The 19,799-nt window shown below is 42.3% G+C and overlaps 2 protein-coding genes across 4 annotated transcripts; both read left to right on the forward strand.

Annotated features, from left to right (window-relative positions):
- Positions 1 to 335: 335 nt before the first annotated feature.
- LOC117264557 (bucky ball-like) lies at positions 336 to 7,334 on the forward strand. 2 transcript variants are annotated; one of them, XM_033638587.2, is made up of 8 exons: positions 336 to 490; positions 689 to 718; positions 849 to 1,001; positions 3,854 to 5,314; positions 5,443 to 5,544; positions 6,709 to 6,798; positions 6,889 to 6,942; positions 7,061 to 7,334. In XM_033638587.2, exons 2-7 carry the CDS (start codon positions 712 to 714, stop codon positions 6,918 to 6,920), a joined length of 1,845 nt encoding a protein of 614 aa, XP_033494478.2. In that variant the 5' UTR covers positions 336 to 490; positions 689 to 711; the 3' UTR covers positions 6,921 to 6,942; positions 7,061 to 7,334. The 2 variants fall into 2 exon arrangements, with proteins under 2 accessions (XP_033494478.2, XP_033494479.2); XM_033638588.2 differs by lacking the exon at positions 336 to 490 and adding an exon at positions 495 to 560.
- A 4,632-nt stretch (positions 7,335 to 11,966) lies between these two features.
- Positions 11,967 to 17,935, forward strand: LOC117264548 (uncharacterized). Of its 2 annotated transcripts, none has more exons than XM_033638580.2 (5): positions 11,967 to 11,991; positions 12,241 to 12,504; positions 13,822 to 15,960; positions 16,049 to 16,156; positions 17,758 to 17,935. In XM_033638580.2, the coding sequence occupies exons 2-5, from the start codon at positions 12,243 to 12,245 to the stop codon at positions 17,784 to 17,786; spliced, it is 2,538 nt and encodes an 845-aa protein (XP_033494471.2). In that variant the 5' UTR covers positions 11,967 to 11,991; positions 12,241 to 12,242; the 3' UTR covers positions 17,787 to 17,935. The 2 variants fall into 2 exon arrangements, with proteins under 2 accessions (XP_033494471.2, XP_033494470.2); XM_033638579.2 differs by lacking the exon at positions 11,967 to 11,991 and adding an exon at positions 12,039 to 12,150.
- Positions 17,936 to 19,799: the final 1,864 nt, after the last annotated feature.

Consider the following 19,799-nt stretch of genomic DNA (forward strand, 5'->3'; position numbering starts at 1 on the left):
TGTGTCCTGTCATTTTGCAAAAGGGGCCCCGGGCGAACCAAGCTGGCCTACAGTGTATGATGCCTTTGACTTGAAGAAAAAAAAAAAAAGTCATCGAGTTGTGGCCAAGTTATTAGAAACTGTATTAAGTTAGATCACATTTTTTAATTCATGGCTTTACGGTGTATAAAAGGTTTTCACTTTTCTCCATGTAGGCCTAGTCTGTGCAGTGGGCACCAAAGTTAAATGACGACTTGGACAGAAGATGTTGTTAAAATCAAATATATATAATTAAATATGTAATCTGATAATACTTAAATAATCGACATCAGATCTGACAGGATGTGAGTGTTTTTGTGACTTCCTGTACAGACTGAAGGCAGCTGGATACCAAAGTGACCGCTTTCTTTGTCTGTGCGCCCTGCAGCGGCTAACTCTCCTCCACAAATTCTTCCACCCTTGTAGGGTCCTAGCTCCAGCTAGCTTTACCTGTGGCTCCCAGCAGCAGCAGGTGTGTCCTATATGACTAATCAGCGACAGTGCCTCGGTTTTAGTCAGCAGACCGTAATGTGGAGCTCAGAGTAAAAACTTTTCTCCTGTTGTTTGTTTATCGACAGATTTGACTGTAAAACTCGCCTTTAATTTTTCGGAGCCGGGGGACGTTTGTTTGGTTGTTTCCATCACTGTGTTTGTGTTTTATTTCTGACAGGTTGAGCAAGCACGTGAAAGAAGATGGACGGTAAATATTTCCTCATCATTTCATGTCCAAATGTTGATTTAATAACATGTTAGCTGTGTAAAGGTGTCGTTTGCATTAACATCACCTGTTTGCTTGGAGATAGGCTAATTTTACCCGCTGCTTCCTGTAGATGGAAACAAACAGCCGAACACATTTGGGAGCGGACAGCAGAGAACTCAGCACCCCAGACCTTTCTTCATTGTCCAGCCTCCTTCTCAACCTTTCTACCTCAACACACACTGGCATATGAACAACCCATACGGTCACTTTGGTGTGCCTGGAGGTATCAGACTTTGTTTTGTTGTTGAAATCACCGAGCAGTGGTTGAAGAAGTGCAGAAGTAACAATATAACAATGCCACAGTGTAGAAATTTTCTGCTACAAGTATTCAAATCCTGATGTAAAAGTATAAATACATTAGCAATAAACTATAAAGTACCAAGAGTAAAAGTAGTCATTATGCAGAATGTCCCATTAAAAAAAATATACATCAGTAAAGGATTATCTTAATCTATAATAATACATTGATTTGTTAATTCTATTTAATATTTTTATGAGCCTGCAAAGTGTCTAGCAGCCAAAGTTGTCAAAGAAATGTAGTGCAGTAAAAAGTACAACATTTGAAACGTAGTGGAGTAGAAGTATACAGTAGCAGAATATAGAAATACTGAAAAGTACAAGTACCAGTACCTTTTTTAAAATAAAATAAAAACCTTAAAGGGACAGCTTACCACAACAACACATTCTCACTCCGACCTCGTCATGTACCTACGTTTGATCATGGACTTTCCACATCGATATACGAGGTGCAAGATACTCTGTGTGCCTTGGTTGTTGATGTTCTGGGATGCTGTGTCAACTTCTGCCTGTTAGGCTACATACATTGTCTGTTTTCAAAATACACTTCCGTTATCAGAGGAAACATACAGTTTGCATAAGGTCACTTTAAAAAACAACAACAAAAAAAAAAAACGCACTACACCGGTACAACACAGCAAATTGACGGTTTTTTTTCCTTCAACAACAAAAGCACATGGTTACGTTTTGTCTACATGTGTATGTGGTTGGGTTTAGGAAAAAAACGCCCCATTGGACTTTCGCCACCTTGACCTTTATGGCTGTCTCGCCACATGTTCCCCTGATGCCGCTGCGACTGGCCATGTATCATGCCAACATGAAAGTACGGGTTTCTTTGTTGGTGTCTGACGCCGGAAGTCACTGACCAAATGCCAGTTTTCGACGACTTCAGAGTGAGACCGGGTTGATCACAAAATCAAAAATGCATGTTTTTCCTCTCACCTGTTGTGCTATTGATCATTCACCAGTTGTTTTGGTGTGAGTTGCTGAGTGTTGGAAATATGGGCCATAGATGAAGGCTTCCTTCTGCTCTGTGATACAGTTGGCAGGTGTAGCTCAGTAGACAGATAATGTGTTTCTTTTTTGTGTGTGCTGTTAAGATTTATGGCGTCTGTGCTCATCTCTTTTTTTTTTTTTTTTTTTTTTTTTTTTTCACTGGAACTGAGCCACAATGCTATAACACAACAATTATCACCAACTTTTCTTTTGGGTGGCAGTAATAATAAAGTATCAGGTGTTCTTATGGTATGTTCCATTTGCACTTGGAAGTCGGAATTTTTGTGTTCCCAGTTGGAAATCTTAACTGTAAAGCCAGCTGAAGTGGCATTTCCGACTGGGAAAGTTGGAGTCTAATATGGCTGCTTCGTACATCAACATTAGTTAACGCTGTTGTGTTTGTTAGTACTAAACACAATCCGGTGGTCCAACTTCTATCTGTGGACATGTTGCTACAGTCTTTGCATGCACAAAATACAGTGTAGTGCATTATCTTACCTGGCTTGAACTGGTATTTCTAAAATTATCTTGGTTTTCCGACTTCTTGTACTGAAACACAATCGTATTGAGTGTGACGTCATTCTCAGCTCCAACCTCCAACTTCTGAGGTAAATGGAATGCAGCATTTTTCCCAGGTTGTCATTTGTTGACGCTTTGTCACACCCCTTAGCATGTGATAGCGATGCACAGGGCACCCTCAAGCGCCTCATTGTAACACACAGTTGAAACACATTCATTCATTCATTTTCTGTAACTGCTTATCCTGTCAGAGGTTGCGGGGCTGCTGGAGCCTATCCCAGCTGACACTGGGCAAGGGGCGGGAGACACCCTAGAGTCACCAATTAACCTAGCCTGCATGTCTTTGGATTGTGGGAGGAAGCTGGAGAACTTGGAGAAAACCCACGCTGACGTGGGAAGAACATGCAAACTCTTTGAACCCCCCTCTCTGAGTTTGAACCAGGAACCCTCTGAGGCGACAATGTTAACCACTGCCTGTACAGTAACTGTAATATGGTGAAACAGTTGTGGTTAGTTTTAGGCAACAAAACTACTTTGCTAGGTTTAAAAAAACAATGGTCATGTTTTGGATTCATATAAATACGTTTCGTACATAATGTGATGTAAACACGTCACATGAGAGACGTCAGTGGCAACGACCTTTAACTTTATGCTAAAACACTTTGACTTTGGACTTTTGGCTTCAAATGGTGAGGTCTACTTGGTGTTTCAACACATCCACCTCCCCTTCCTCCTGCCCTACGCGGACGTTCTCGCTCTATACACAACATCACTTGCACTCAGCATCAAGTATTGCCACAGATGGGTTTACATTGGAGTTAGTTGGAAGGCTTGTCATAAAGATGCTAAAGGGTACCATCAGCGTCTATCACACAGTGAGGGACATGACAAAGCGTTGGTATTTGACGACCTGGGGATGAAAAAAAACAATTCCTGCATGAAACTGCTTGAAACAAGGTCTGTGGATTATCTTGAGTAACTGGGTCATGATTTCTGAAAAGAGACATTGCTGTTGAATTGTTCAGATGTATTTTTTGGTGCTTTTGAGCACCACAAATCGAGTGCCAACTAGTTCAATTATATTGGAGAGAAGTCAGACTTCTCTACGACCAATATCTTCAACACTTGGCAATTTAAACCTAAACAATCTAGACTAATGAGTAGCACTATAGGTAAGAGAAAATGTATTGTTCTCCGTTACATTCCACCACTGTTGACCACTAATGATTCCCTGAAATGTCACTTGTATGTTTACACTCCCAGGTTTTAACTTTGGCCGTCCCTGCATGCACCCACACCAGTACATGCCCTTTCCTGGGTTTGTTTTCCCACATGCCCCGATATATCCGATAGATTACAGGCGAGTGTTTGAGCCTCGCTTCCATGCCCCTGCCTGGAATGACATGCTTCGCCATCAGCAGCACTACTCACAGCCTTACGGGCGTCGAGAAACGACCTGCTCAGAGGCTCAAACCGACCCAAACGATGCCATAATCAAACTAAGAGAGTGCCTGGAAAAAATGCAAGCCACTGAGCTGCAAGGTGCTGAGAGAGAGCTCGACTCTGGTGTCGCCTCACAGACCTCGGGGATGTTTTCTCAAGCAGAAGAGAAGAAAAGTGAAGAGCAAGGTGATATCCTGCCTTCAGTGCCTGATGCGGAGTCTCCAGCTGGGATCTTTGGTGTCTCCACTACAGCAGTGTATGACGGTGAGTCCAGCCAGAGAAGCTTAGATGTCCTGAGCCCTCCGGGATGCTGGTCAGCAGAATTGGAAGAGGAGTTGCCTCTGGATAGCTCCTCTGTTCATGAAGAGTGTCCTGAGCTGGAGCAGTCGGCAAAAGACGAACACTTCCTCCCTATTGAAGAACCAGAAGTTGCGGATATCCAGTCAAATATCTCAGCGACTGATGCAAGTGTTCCCAAATGTGACACTGAAGAGCTCCTTAGGCAGAGAGTGGATCCAGTCCTGCCTTGCTTTTCCTCTTCCACCAGTCCTCTGGTGCTCAAAGATGCTGAAAGTGGCGACAAAGTCTCCAAGACGGAACATCAGAAAGCTGATCCAAGCTACAAGATCCTCAAGCTGCCTTTGGAGAGAGTTTCGACACCTGGAGGTGCTGCAGCCAGCAGCGTCTGCCCCCCTGCTGCTCCCTACTACTACAATTACCTCTCCATGCAGACCACTCATGAGCGGACGAGCGTTCTCAGTCTATCTCTGGATGAGCTTTCCTCCAGGGATGAGATGTTCTCCACAGATCTGGACGATGCAGATATTTTCCCTAAACATGTGTATACAGGCAGGAGGCTTGCAGAGGTTGTAACTGGGTCTCCACAAACTGCTGATAAAGTAGAAGTGTGGCCGCCAGGTTCAGAGAGATTCATGTGTGCCTGCTGTGGGAAAAGCCTCGCGAAAGGGGTGGGAAGGAGCAAAGTCCACAGCTTCAAGGTGTCCAGAGAGGAACCTGAGGACTCTGAGGAGGAAAGCAGTTTTGGGAGAGGGTGTGAGCAGCCAGTCAGAGTGGTTGTGAGGAAGCATTCTGCACCCAGGAAGCCTCATTCTCTTCCGCCAAGACTTGCTGCAAAATCCCGGTATAAGAGAGGCCAATACAAAGACCCCTCAGATCCAGTGAACCAGGAGGAGGGTCGTGATGTTTGTAAGCAGGAACCAGCTGATGATGAGATGGTAGAAATGGCTGGTGGTGAGCTGCGGTGCAGCAAACAGTGTCTGGGTAAGTCTCTGCCAGGAATATTTCTTTGGTGGACTTGATGATTTTCTGTGCTCTGTTAACAGACATTTTTTACTCTTGTTGTTTAACCATGTTAGAGATATTTACTGAAAGTGCGAACTGTGTCATAGACAGACTCCGCAGAGAGGCCCTGACCAAGTCAGACCAAGGCAGGTGGGGAGGTGGTGACATGATTCCCAGGAGGAGACAAGTGACCCCTCTGCAACGACAAGGTTGAATTTAGTCACGCACAATCTCAGTCTTCTCCTGCACCAACAAAATTAACAGAGGCAATTATTGTGCAACTCAGAAATGATCAAAAAGCATCAATCTGCCCAAACAGCCCGTGCAACATAATTAGAATTTGGCAGCCAAGTTAGAACAGTTTTGCTCTTACATTTATAATTTAATTTACCCCTTTTATGTTTGTGAAATGCTGATGGACCACACAACCTGAAGTTGGGAGCTCACTACACAGTATAAAAGCCCCAAACCACCATCTGCTTTAAAGATTATTTCAGAATCAGAAACACTTTATTGATCACTCTATGCAATCAAGCATAGAGAAACTGTAAGGACAAAAGGAAACCAAAATAAGAAGTAGGCCTATGTTGAAATGTGTGTGCATTATGCTACATTCATGGATGGAGTGCTTAACAGGCCAACTGAGCACAAGCTATATCCACAATCACTCCCTTTATTTGGTAGCTACTGCATTATATTTACTTCTGAGTTTGTTTTCTTTCTGTCCAAAAGATTTAATTTGTAAAGAAGCTCTGGATGGAGCCTCTAACCTGACACTCCTACAGTTAACATTGCAGACTGATCTGAATTAAGTTATTTTTATTAAGATTTTTACACACATACAACAATGATCATAAAATGTTCATGCGTGTTAAAAAGAACAGTAAGTGCTGAGTTTTGACACAGATGGTTAGCAAACTACTGAATCAATGTGAACCAAAGGTGTAGAAGAACAAAACAAAAAGCAGCGGTAGTGATGACATGCATTCTTATTTTCTGAAATTAACAGGTTTCAGCATTTTGATAAATTGTTTTTTTTTTCCTCCAATATAATATATCTCAGCCTCTCTCCCCCTCTCTCAGCAAGGTAGGGTGCAAGAATTACGTTAAGTTTAGTTGAACATTTAAAGACAGAAAGTGTGAGCTGCGATAATCAATATTTAATGTGTTTGTCCGCTTTAAAACTTTGAAAATGTTCCAGGCTAAACTTGTTTGATTGTCCTGAGGGGTATCAAGACGTGGTGTGGTGCTGTATACATTTTGCTGTGATTTTCTTTTTAATTCATAGATATAATGCATGCTTCTTCTCATTCTTGAAATGTTTCCATTGTTGTGCCTCTGGTATTTATTGTGCTCACTTGTCCGCTGGATAGAGAGGAGCAGTCAGAGGAAAGTGATGTACCAAAGGCCAAGAGACGAGGATGATGATGATGATGATCTGCCACCATCACACTGGGAAAGAGGTTAACTTGTTATTTTCTTTTCCAACACTGGTAACACTGACCTGGCTATCACTTTTCTTTTAAATTTGTTTTTTCTTTTGTCTTTTTCAGGCTCTATGACAAGAGGAGAACCAAGATGTTAATGTCCCAAAAGTGTATTGAACTGTAGGTAAAATGCTAACGAGACTACACACAAGAGCATTGTTATTGCATAAATATACATTGCATACATTTAATATGTTCAAACTTCTGTGTTTAATGACATGTTGTCTTTCCTCCTCAGGTCCCCCCACAAGTTGTAATTGTTCCAGCAAAATGTGTTATGTAAATATTTAGCGCACCAGGTGAAATGCACTGCACAAGAAGCATATTTTTGTTTAGACAAAAGTTCAAGAAAAAAAGGTTTTGCAGTGATACTGCCTTGCACTACCCATAATTTATAATTTTCACAAAAAGAAAAATGGGCTGAGAGGTTCTAGATTGTTGTCAAAAGAAATTGCAGATGATGTTGTGCCACAATTCGGGGCCAGTCCAATAAAATATTGTTATTAGTTAAACTTTGTGTTGAATCAATTGAAATCATAACATCTTGTAACTGTTGGCATTATAGTCAGATTTATTTTATAATGAGGAAATTTAAATCGTTCAGTGTCCATCTTTGTTATTACTGGTTGGGCCCGGTTATTCAGAAGTAATCGGATCGGATTTCGGCTATCAGACTGGATCAAATAATGACAATGGGTTGTCCAAAAGAAAACAAGGATTCTAAAATTGGACTGAATCACATAATTCAGTCTTGATTATAATCTGGAACAGTATGTGTTGTTCAAAAGTTTTTTAGTAAGAATGTGATTCCCATCAAAATATTCACTAGCAAGGACCACGCCATTAACAAGATGCATTTAAAGGTTTTATTCAAGAAGAAACATGACTGATGTGCAAGGCTTGGACTGCTTGTAGCTCATGCCCTTTGCCAGATACAATGTGGGGAAGCTTGACAGGGAATAGCACCTGGGCACGACATACACCTTCAGGACCCTACATAGACTAAAGGAAAAAAGGAAGAAGAACAGTATGTGAAAGAGGGGCGAAGAATCCAAGAGCGGAACAGGAGGAACGGGTTTGGTGGGTATTCATGCAGGAAGTGACATGGTTGAGGTGTGATCCTGCTTCTGAAATTCTGTTAGATTGTTTAAAGAAAAAACAGTATTATCCTGATCCCAGCAGAAGGGTCCATTTCAGGAGCAAAATGCAATAAAACTTTTAAATTGGTGAATATATATATATTTATTATTATTTTATTTTTTGAATTTGATTTAACTGTTACAGTAATAAAGTAGCCTTTCAATTAAGCCTTTCAGATCAGTTCTTTAAAAAAAAAAAAAAAAAAAAGATTTTGTCATCATTCTGATTCAGATTATCATTTTTAAACAACTGGGTCCTGGGGTGTATTCAAAGACAGGATTTCTGATTTACATGTACTGTATCTAAACAGCATGGAGTAATACCAGACGGCAGTTTAGGGTTTTGCTCACCTTGGATTTTACGCTTGAAGCATCAGATGTTACTCTACCAGTATGTCTGCACACCTGTTATTTTGACCTTACAGCAGCCTTCAACACCATCAACCGCACAATTCTCTCCCACCTTGAATCCTCTCTCAGCATGACCTGTACTGCCCTCTCCTGGCTAAGGCCATACCTCACAAACTGACAACTGTTCATCAACATAAACAACTGCACTTCCTCCCTTGCTCCTCAGTCCAAAGGTATCCCCCAGGGTTTGGTGCTTGGTCCTCTCCTATTCATCCTCTACATACTCCCTGTGGGTAACATCATTCACAGCCATGGTCTCAACTTCCACTGCTATGCCACTGACGTCCAGCTCCACATCTCCACTAAATCCATTCAAAACTTCTGCCCCACCATTTTTAATTTCATTCAGCATTCCTTTTCACACATCAACAACCAGGGGCGGAAATCCCAGGGGGGACAGGGAGAACATGACTCCCCCTTCAGTAAAGCTGTAGCCCCCTAGAATCATTTGAGACACAATAATTTTTGAACAATGCAGTAGTATTTATTAAAAGCACAATGTAAGCAGTGCTCATTATAATCGCGCAATAATGTGCTATTTAAATCTTAAAAGATTTAGTCCCCCCCTCCCATTCCTAGTAGTGGTATATCCCACACTCTTTCCAACGGGCGGGGCTGCTTGGCAGCAGTAGCAGTGTGTGGCTGGAACCGCTGTCCACATCGAGCATCGCAGGGTAAGATGTTCACTCACACAGACACAGTTTAACTTACACATGTTACAACACATCCCATTTACTGTTACAACAAGCCCTAGGCCCAGGCTGATAATATAAACTGTCTGCAACATTTCTACTGCATTGTTCAAAAGCCTACTCAATTACGAGTGCTGCTAAGCTAAAAGCTAATGATTAAGCTCAGAGTTTAGTCATAGAGAGGACAGGAGAGAAAGAAGAGGGAGAGGACAGGACAAGAGCAGTCAGTGAAGGAGCGGCTTGTAGCTAATGGGTACCTGTCTGTAGGCTCTCCACCTGTCAGTGAGACAAACATGAAAGACGTGCAGACGAGGAGTGGTATAAAAGACAGGCTACAACTTTTTTTCCTTGTCCCCCCGGAATTATTCTCTAAAATTTTACTGTTTATTGTCCCCCCCAACTATGAAATGGGATTTTCACCCCTGTCAACAATCTCTGAGCAAATTTTGACAGCAACCACTCCTTTGAAAAACCTGTCAATTAAATCACCAGTACTGCCTTCTTCCACCTAAAAAACATAGCTCATCTCCACCCAGTGCTCTCCCCTCTATTGCCAAAACTTTGATACATACCTTCATCACATTCAGAATTGACTACTGTTCGTTAGATATGGCGGCAGCAGGAAATTACTCTTCATTTGCAGAACCAGGTGTGATTTACACCGATCAGCCACAACATTAAAACCACTGACAGTGAGAGGTAAGTAACACTGGTCACCTTGTTTAGATGCAATGTTCTGCTGGGAAACCTTTGGTGCTGATATTCATATGGATACCACCTGATACATAGCACCCACCCAAACACCAACAGGCCCGTTTCCACCGCAGGAACTTCGGGGTAATTTTATGGGGCCGGGGCCGTTGGTGCGTGTCTCCACCGCAGGAACCACCCCCGAAGGACAGAGTTCCGGAACTTTTACGGGGGCTAAACAAGTCCCTGCCTCGGAGTAGGTACTCAGAACAGCCCCAAAAGACTCCTGGCTGGGGCTTGGGGGTTACTTGGTGCTGATTGGATATACTCAAGGAGGGATGTGACGACAACAGAAAGCAACAAAATAGCCGGCATTTTTAAAACTCAGCAGATGAGGGTTAGCTCGTTCATATAGCTTCCGCCACCATGTAAAAAAAACTCACTAAATGGCCCGTGAGAAAAATACTCTTTCCAGCGGATATCTTAGTTACAACATGATTGAGCTAGCAAAGCAGTTTTGTGTTGATATGTGTGGTATGTATTCAGTTATGGGAAGTCACGATGTCTAGAAAGCATCGGCTAACAGCAACAGCAAAGCTAACATCAGGACGTCATCTGTTAAAAGCCTCCCATTGTCGGATACGACATGAAACTACTCCAGTTAGCTCAATCATGTTGTAACTAAGACATCCGCTGGAAAAAATATTTTTTTCACGGGCCATTTAGTGAGTTATTACACACACCGCTATCAGCTAACGGCGCCCCTACATCGCCCCAGTCAAAATGGTCGCGCAACGATTACGTCACATCCAGAGGCAGCCCGTAACTTTACAGGAACCTTCCTCATACTCCGCTCTCTCAGTGGAGACACGGCGGTTGAGAGGGCCGAACGAGAGGACGTTCCTGTAGTAGTTCCTGCCCCCCAAATAGTACCAGGAACTTCTTCAGTGGAAATGGGCCTATTGTAGACCAAATACCTAACTTCAGGCCCCCCCAACAGGACAACACACCATGCCACACTGCAAAAACTGCTCAAGAATGACCAAAGGAAAGTGACAAAGACCTCAAGGTGTCGACCTGGCCTTTAAATTGCCCATATCCTGATCCGAAAAAAAGCAGTGTGCTGGTACCCCAACTTGAAACTCACAAGACTCAAAGGATCCACCACTAACATTCTGGTGCCACACCACAGTACACCCACAGAAGTCCAGTGTCCATGCCTTGACAGGCCGAGGCCCCGCTGTGAATTGGACTTGGGTCTGACTTGTCAAGGCATGAACACAAGACCTCTTCTTCTCATCTTGTGGATGCTTGATCAGATTGGGATATGGGGAATTTGGAGGCCAGGTCGATGCCTTGAGCTCTTTGTCACATTCCTTGAGCCATTCCTGTTTTTGTGTATCTACTGACTAACTAGAGGAATTTGATTCAAGTTCTGTTTTCAAGCAGAAATGGCAAACATTTACTGATTGCTGCTACTCATACATGTGGCTATTTCTTTTATGTCACTGTAAAGTGAATATACTTGGGTGATAGTGCTAATCACAAAGGGCTCTTTCAGCATTTTCTGACATTTGATTTACATTACTGTTACCTGCCACCCTCCTATCTACTTTGGTACACAAGAGATATGTTCTGCAAATAGCAGAAAGTGCTGTTCTTGTAAACAGCAAAATTATATTATTATGGTTGCCGATATTAAGGCTTTGAAATTAACTGTAAAACCTGTGTTAGAGATGTTTTTCCCCTGGAAGCTCACAGACCAGATTCCAAACACAGAAAACATCTTTAAACGTTAGTACTGATTTAAAATCACTGACCAACACACCGGTCCCAGAGAGCATGTTTATTTTTCATGGATAATCTCATCTATAAATACTGCTCGAGGCTACCAAACAAGCTCATAATTGGCTCTTCAGGGGTCAAACCTGAAGCATGAACATGTGCTTTGCATTTTAAAGAAGCCAGTTTTTTTTACTCTGCTCACCTGCAAACAACCCTCAAGAAAATGAGCCTCACAGAGATGCGAAAATGAACAGGATATGCCACTTTGAGCCACAAATCTCTAACGTGTGTTGATGATTCTGACAAGCTGCAGGTCTGTTTCCTTAATTAAAGCCAATCAGCATCTCACTTCTTGGTTTCAAGTTGATTCAACTCATCCATCTACTTTTTTTCACCTATCTCTGATCGTTTGTCTCCCTTTCCTCAGGTGAGTTGATGCACCGCAGTGGGAGGTAATCAAACATTTTTCATGAGGTCATCACACTCTAATTGGATAAGTGTCACCTGGTGCCAAAATCTGGCCAATCAGTGCAGCATTTGACAAGTATCATGAGTCCACACTTGATTTTTAATTTAAAACATACTTTCAAAGCTGTGTTGGTTTCTCAGTGGTAATCTTGAGAACATTAACTGAAACCATCTGCTATCTAGCAACAAGTTTGCCGATAATTCTTTCAACTTGCTTCTCGTCTCTTTGTCAGAAATGGAGGCAGCCACATCTACCTTCCAACAATATGGTCTTGGCCCTCGGGGTCCAAACCCAACATACAGAGCTCAGCAGGCCCAGGGGCCCCATCAGCCAACTGCAGGGCCTTCAGCAGCTCCACATCCTGAGGAGCAGCACCACAAACCTTTCTTCTACATACAGCCCTCGCAGCCATACATGCCCATGCAGAGCATGCAGTGGCCTGTGCAGGTGCCAATGCCTGTGTCCTACAACCCGTACTGTGGCTACCCTGGTCTAGGTAAGTACCAAACAATCCAACCTCGTGTCTGTTTTGGTGCAGAAAATGGATTTTGGAGACACATTGCTCCCTGAAAACACTTATCTTATGCTGCATGTTAGCAACAATCACTGCTCTTTAATGTCCTTTTGTGTTTCTCACTAAATGCTATTGTAGTTTTGGCATTTTAAGTGCATGCTTTTCCTTTTTTATCTCTGGCCATTTTTCAATACAGCCATTAAATTGTCACATTTTTAGATTCTTTATCTGTAAGAGCTTTGGTGAGGTGATCACAGTTATACACATCCAAACCATAGACTGTATAAGATCCAAACCAGTAATTTAATCGTAATATGTGTGGCCTCATGCAGTCAATTATAATGTGACTGCTATTGCTTATATCACATATTATAGGCTACAAATTCAAATTTGTTTTTTATATTCCTGTCCTGTTTGAACTCAGTCCGGTCTCCAGAATAACATGTTTGCATTGTATGTTTATGCAAACCACAGATATTTTACATGTGTATGTTTCTTATGTATGATGGATTACACGTGTGTGAGCCAAGTTTCTCATTAGGAGGAGGAGGGGACATTGGATGGTGTAACACCTATGACAGCCAAGCAGCAGGCAGCAGCAGACCCACTTTCGAGACCAGCAAAAAAAAGATTTCTTAAGGACAAGTCATGACATGTCCAGTGGTGTTTGTAGTGACAAATCAGTTATTTTTTTAAAGATCAGAACATGTCTAACGTGTTTGTGGTTACAAAAGCAGATATTTTTTGGGTCAGTTTGGGACATTGTTAGCCCTGTTTGTAGTCAAATAGAGGGTATGTCCCTGTCACACCACTGCTAACAGAAGAAAATAAAATGTTTTTCTCAACTCCACTTCACCTTAAAATAACTTTAATCTCAGTGTTGGTAAAAGTTTTTTTTTTCTCTTTCTCTCTCTTTCTTTGTTTTCCTCCATGTTCACAGGTTGACAGGAGGCACCTATTCATAGTAATTATCACCTCCTTCTATGGTGGTCACTGGCTATTCATGGGTAGGGATATATGGTAATTGCTGATTAGCAGAGTACGCTGTCAATTTATGATTGATTGGCGTTCATGAACATGCACACATGCCTACGATCAGGTGTGGGTTTTTAGTACCAAGGTTTTTTATGTGCAAATCTACTCACAGATTTACAAACATTTCATAAATGAGACCCATTGTGAACATGATAGCATGCTGATATTAGCATTTAGCTAAAATAACCGCAGTGCCCAAAGTACAGCCTCACAGAATTGATTGTCTAGGCCACAACTAATATTTTTTTTCTTCTGCTTTGAAAGGTTATGGTATACCAGTGATGCCCCACTTTCAGCCAAATCCCTACATGGAGCCACCTGGCTTTGTTGTCCCCCATACCCATCTCCATTTGATGGACTACCGACGCATGCTCAACCCTCAATATTACCAGACCATGGCCTACCACTCCCGCAGGTTCCGCTACCAGCACAACAACCAGACCAGAGAAATGACCAGCTCTGAGATGCAAACTGAGCCACTGTCTGCAACCCAGAGGACCAGCACTCCAGGTCCCAATGAAGTCGGGGCCTCCAGTAGCCTCCCAGTCCCCAGCAGCGACAGCAGCCCCACTGTCCTCACCAGTCAGCCGCTCTTACCAGCCTTGGCTGTGCAGAACGGGGATAATTCTCTGGAGCTTAAGGACACAGTGCCCACTTCCACCACCAGGATGCCACCAAATGGCAGCTTTGTGATTCAGACAGAGGAGGTGAGGATTGAGTGCTGCACCACGCCAGTGGGACTGCAACTCCTGCACGCTCATGAGACTGCAGAAGTATCCCACAGCTTTTCCCAAGACGTCGTCCAGTGCAGTAGCTCCGTCCTCCAGGGTCGTGTGCTGCAGGATGAGGGACAGGGCCTTCCTGCTGACCAGTCAGAGCAGGCACTCCAAGCTTGTCCTGACATTCTGTTAGTTGGGACGCCAAGCAGTGGTGAGAAGATCCCTGCTCTGGAGGAGTCCAGGAACCAGACGGACCCTGTGACTGCTGCCTCTGATGACATTGGTTCCGGAGTGGCAGCTCACAGTGACATTCAGGAGGCGAGCAGTGAGAAGGATCTGAACACATCATCCAAAAATCTTCATGTCAAAGTCGTTCGTCTGCCCTTCGACCCCAAGTACCTCGATGAGCTGTGGAAGATGGAGTCCACTGTTTGGTCAGTGGAGGAAACTGTGATTCCCTCCCCTGACTCGCTGATCCAAAATGGCCACACAGAGTCTCATGATGAAACACTGGTTGGTGAAGCTGAAGTGCCCTCAGCAGATGTACTGACGGTGAGAGAGGAGGCTGCTGTAGAAGAGGTTGTCCCCATGATTGAGATGCCTCCTCTGGCAGAGAATGAACTGGAGGACATAGTTCCCACTGTGGAAGAGGGTTCTACAGTTGAGATGGTGTCTGAAATTGATATATGCACCGTGATGGATGTTCCTGTTTCAGAGTACGCTCCTATGACTGAGCTGACCCACACAGAAGAGGTGGCTCTTGCACCAAACTTGCCGTTGTTGGATAATTCACCTCTTAAGGCAGAAAAAAACCAACATAGACGAGAAACAAACGTCCAAGATCACCAAGACACTTCATTTGAATCATTGCCCGCCTACCTCCCTTCAACCAGCTGGCTTGCTGATTTTGATAGTGTGTACTGCAGCAAGATGCCACCAACTCCCAAGAAGCACAACAGACCTCAGACCAGCCGTGTGTTAGATGTGCCAACCAGAAGAAGAAAACTAGATCTAGACTACAAAGAACAACCTACCGTCCGCAAGCCAAAAGAAAGGTACAAACCCAAAGGGAAGGTGGATCGGAGAAGCCTCTCTGACCATGAATGCTGTCTTAACAGAAATCTCAATGAGAATGCATTCGCCCCCTGTGCATCCAGGAGGGAGCGACTTTGCTCCAGATGTCTGGCAAAAAGCAGTATCTGCACGTCTGTCAGTCCAGGACTCGACGGTCACTCCATAAAAAGAAAAGCTGTTCCTTTCCAACAGTGGAGTGACTTACCAACATGTGAAGCCTGTAAATTTCACTCCAAGAAACATCTGATGAGAAAAGGCTCCGGTCCTGATGTCCGTGGCCCTCATCACGGACACAACAGTGAGGGGGAATCTTCTGAGAATGGCTCATGTCGCTGGAGGCCGTCTGATCATCTGAGGAAGCACAACAAGAGACCACTAGCTTCCAAGCAAAATGTGGAGCAATGTCCTGCAGTGATGTACCCAAAGCTGAGGGAAAGGAACTGTGTGTGCAATGGGCCGCAGCATCAGACTGTCGCATGGGAGAAGCTGCGCCACTGTCCCCATGGCAACGCCATCCGAGAGATCGACGAAAACTGTGCCGCGCCAGTTTCCCTCCAGGACAAATGGAGGACAATGGATCAGATTTACCTGACACACAGATGGCAAACAGGTAAACAAATGTTTTTTACTTTGATATCAGGAGGATTAACCCTTAACATGCTGCTCTGTAAGTAAATGTACAACTTGTCACCTGACAGAGAAGTCACAGAAAGCAGTGATTCCTAACCCTGACAGTGACGGCGCCAAGAATGAAGCCAGATCACCACATTTTAAAAAACACAAGAAATCACAACCACAGTCACAAGGTTTGATTTTGGTATTTTACTTTACTGTACTGTAAATTCAGCTTAACATTATTTAAATCAAGATTTTCACAGAGGAACAGAGCCTTTGAGTGCAGAAAAATGAGCGTTAAATATTTTAAAGGAATACTTCACCCCTCTAATGACCAGTGTATACCAATAACTTACCCTGTGTTACTTTTAATTTATGAAGAAAGATTTGCTTTTCTCGCATTCCTTCACGGTCAACAAAGAATCCAAAAAGGGCATTAAAGTCATAGGTGAGAGCAGGTTACAACAGCAAAACAATGGAAACGTCCATTTACAAACTCACACAACTAGTGCAGTATAATCACAGCCTCATTCAGTCATATGTTCAGTACTCGCCAAACATAGTCCTTTCCACCAGGGAACATAACAGAAAGTGAAGCTTAATTTATGTTTGCTTCAAAGCTGGACTCTATTGACAAAAAAAAAAAAAAACAACCTCCCTGAACGTTGGAGTTACTGGTCGACCACTGCCTTGATCAGTTAGTTTATGTTATTGACTATGTTTTTGACTTTGTTGGATCTAACTAACTTTAAAACACCCAAGTCACACAATAATGCAAATAAACTAATTGATTAAGTCAGTGGTAGACCAACAGCTTCTGTATTCAGCGAGGTAAAATACTGTTTTTGTCAATGGAGTCTGGCTTTGAAGAGAGCAGAGATAAGTTAATTTTTTGTTCAGTTTCCTGTCAGAAAGGGCTGTCTGTTTGGGAGGTACTGAGCATACGACTGGAAAAATGAGACTTGGATTAAACTGCATGAGTTGTGTGAGAGTTTGTAAACGGATGTTCTCATATAATGTTGCTGTTGGACCCTCATGACTTGATTCATCGTGAATCTTTCTCTGTTTTTGGATTCTTCGTTTACCAGAGGCATGCGAGGGGAAACGTTTTTGTCTCACTTCAACATAACACTGGGTGAGTAATTGATGCACAAATGGTAATTTGATGGGTGAGGTATTCCTTTAATGTGTGCACAAATACAGGCACTAAATGGCGAGAAGAACATAGAAAAACATGATAAATTGGTCTCAACATAAACTGTCACTTTCTGTGTTCTCGATCTCATTTAGTGTCTGTATTTGTACACAAATCTTAAATCTTTTCACCTCTACATACTACTGTGTTTGAGAAGACTGTCTTCACTACTTCCTGTAAATTAAGATCTAAAACCTTTTCACTTTGCATTTATTATAGATCATCATGCCTATTTATACACGTACTGACATAATTTGCATGTTCAGAGTGCAGTTTTCAGAGAACTCTTCCCCCTAGTCTTCCTCCCCAAGAGCCTTCACAGAATTCAGAGAGGTTGAAGACAAGGTTTGAATTTGATTGTAAATACATGAAATTATAACTGTTGTCACAGGGACCTGAGCAAGAAATGCATCAAGAGGCGTGTCATCAGGCAAGTTAGGGAACAACATCAACATATAGATCCTTAACTTTGATAAATAGGGAGGAAAAGCATGATTGGCAACCAGTGGAGCAGAGGTAGAAAAATTCTGTAAAGCAATACACAGTGCGGATGAAATATTTAACACATTGTGTAATGTGTGTTTTTTTTCTCTGCAGGAACTCATAGAAAAGACACAAGATGCTAATTTGCACAAGAGCACAATTCAACAAAGTGAAAAACACACTTTTTTAAACAATGTGCACTTTATTTAAATTATTTTCACCTAAGTTAATTGTTAAATAAATCACAATGTTCACTATTTATTAACATTAAAATAAACACAACTTTATAATACATGGAGTATTTGAGTTTTGTTTGTTTTGCCCCTGCAGTTCCTGTTTTCCCAGTACTGTTGTAATGTTTGGGGAGTAAATCTGATGTAATAATTGTATTTGTACACTAGATGGAACTATTTCTATATTATTATAAAACCAATCAGGCCATTGTATTATTGAACTGTGTCTTTGACGCATGCATTAATACTGCATAGATCACAGAAAAACTTAGTGTCTTAGTCTTATATAATGTGAATTTAAATGTAAATCCACAAAAGTCAGTAATGAAAAGTTTGGAGGGTTAGAAACTAAACCACATGCAGTCTGACAATTTATTTCCTCAGGTGGACACTGTTGCATTTTCCTTTTTGTCCTTTTTATAACAAACTCGTTTAATCTCTGAAGTGAACATCTGACAGTTTTCATCTCTGATCTGCACATAATTCATTAAACATGCCGCTGTGATCACATATTTGCATAAGACCTTTTAGGTGACAGTCTTATCTGGAATGACTCAGTGAATGTTAAGGTGTTAATCATCATGTTCAGGTGAGTCTGGTGGTCTCACAGTGGGATAAAAGCGCTGACCTTTTGATTAGAGTGGCATGTAGCCTCTAATCTTCAGCTTCTTCTTAATAAGGACAGTAACATGAACAAAGAGACAAAATGGAATAAATTCGGTAACATCTGATTGCTGGGAAAATATCAAATCAATTATCTGTTTAATAAAAAGTCAGTTTCAAAGCAGTTTTGCTTGGTTTTTTTTTCCCCTTGAAATGAGGCTTGCAGTGTGGCTTCCGGTCAATATTTATCTTCCACTTTGGTCCTACTAAAATATCTTTACAGCTTTAGGACGAATTATCATGACATTTTGCATTTTTTTCACGGTCCCCAAAGGGTGAATCCTACTGACTTTGGTGATCCTCTTATTTTTCATAAGGCGTCACCATGAGGCAGATATTTGTGGTTTTGGAGTGAAATGTTTCTAAAACTGTCGGATGGATTAACATGAAATTATGGTCACACATTTACGTCCCCCTCAGGATGATTCTCTGACTTTTTCTTTTGTGCCATCATCAGGTCAGGCGTTTAACTTGTACAGTACTTTGGTTTATGACCAAATATCTGCAGGACTAATAACTTTCTCGTCAGCCTCAGCTGTACTTTGTGTTTCGTGCTAATTAGCTGACACAATAAACTGAAGGGGATATTTACCAACTGTGTCGGGGGCACAGAATTTTACATCACAGCAAATTTTCAATTTACTGGCATATTTAATAAGATTACAGATGTAAATAACCACATTGTATTTGCATAAAGTGTTGCTGAATAAGGTCTGATGCCTAAAGGGGCCAGTGGGCTTCTCTCATTTCTTTATTTTGTGCCTGCTCGTCGTCTCTTTTTCCCGTCTGTGGCCTGCAAATTGATCTTAGCACGCCATCTTGAAGTGTGTATCAATTTCTAAAATGCGGCTTGTCAGAGGAGCTATGATCAAGGATGCACAGGTGTACAGGTGTATCTTTTGTGGAAGTCTTTTCTGCACTTGTGGTGTACAAAAGAGGAGTGACCGGCTTGACACACAGCTTGTCATCAGCTGTGTACCGCTTTAAAATTGAGGTCGCTTTAAAATGACGACTCTGAGGCAAAGATGTCGCAATTTGTTAAATGCCTGTTGCCTTGACTCCACACTCTCCCTCATGTCTCCTACTTGCCTCTTTCACTTGCATTTCAGGTGGGAGGGACTAAGACACAAGGAAAGGAGGTGAGGAAAGTAAAAGAATGGAGGATGTACAAATTGTAAAATGACAAAAGCCTTCTATTAGACCTGATTGTCGGATGGTTTTCAGAAGCCCCCACCCCCCACACCTCTCTGAAGTTGGATT

The sequence above is a fragment of the Epinephelus lanceolatus genome, chromosome 20 (genome assembly GCF_041903045.1).
Source record: "Epinephelus lanceolatus isolate andai-2023 chromosome 20, ASM4190304v1, whole genome shotgun sequence".
Classification (NCBI taxonomy): domain Eukaryota; kingdom Metazoa; phylum Chordata; class Actinopteri; order Perciformes; family Serranidae; genus Epinephelus; species Epinephelus lanceolatus.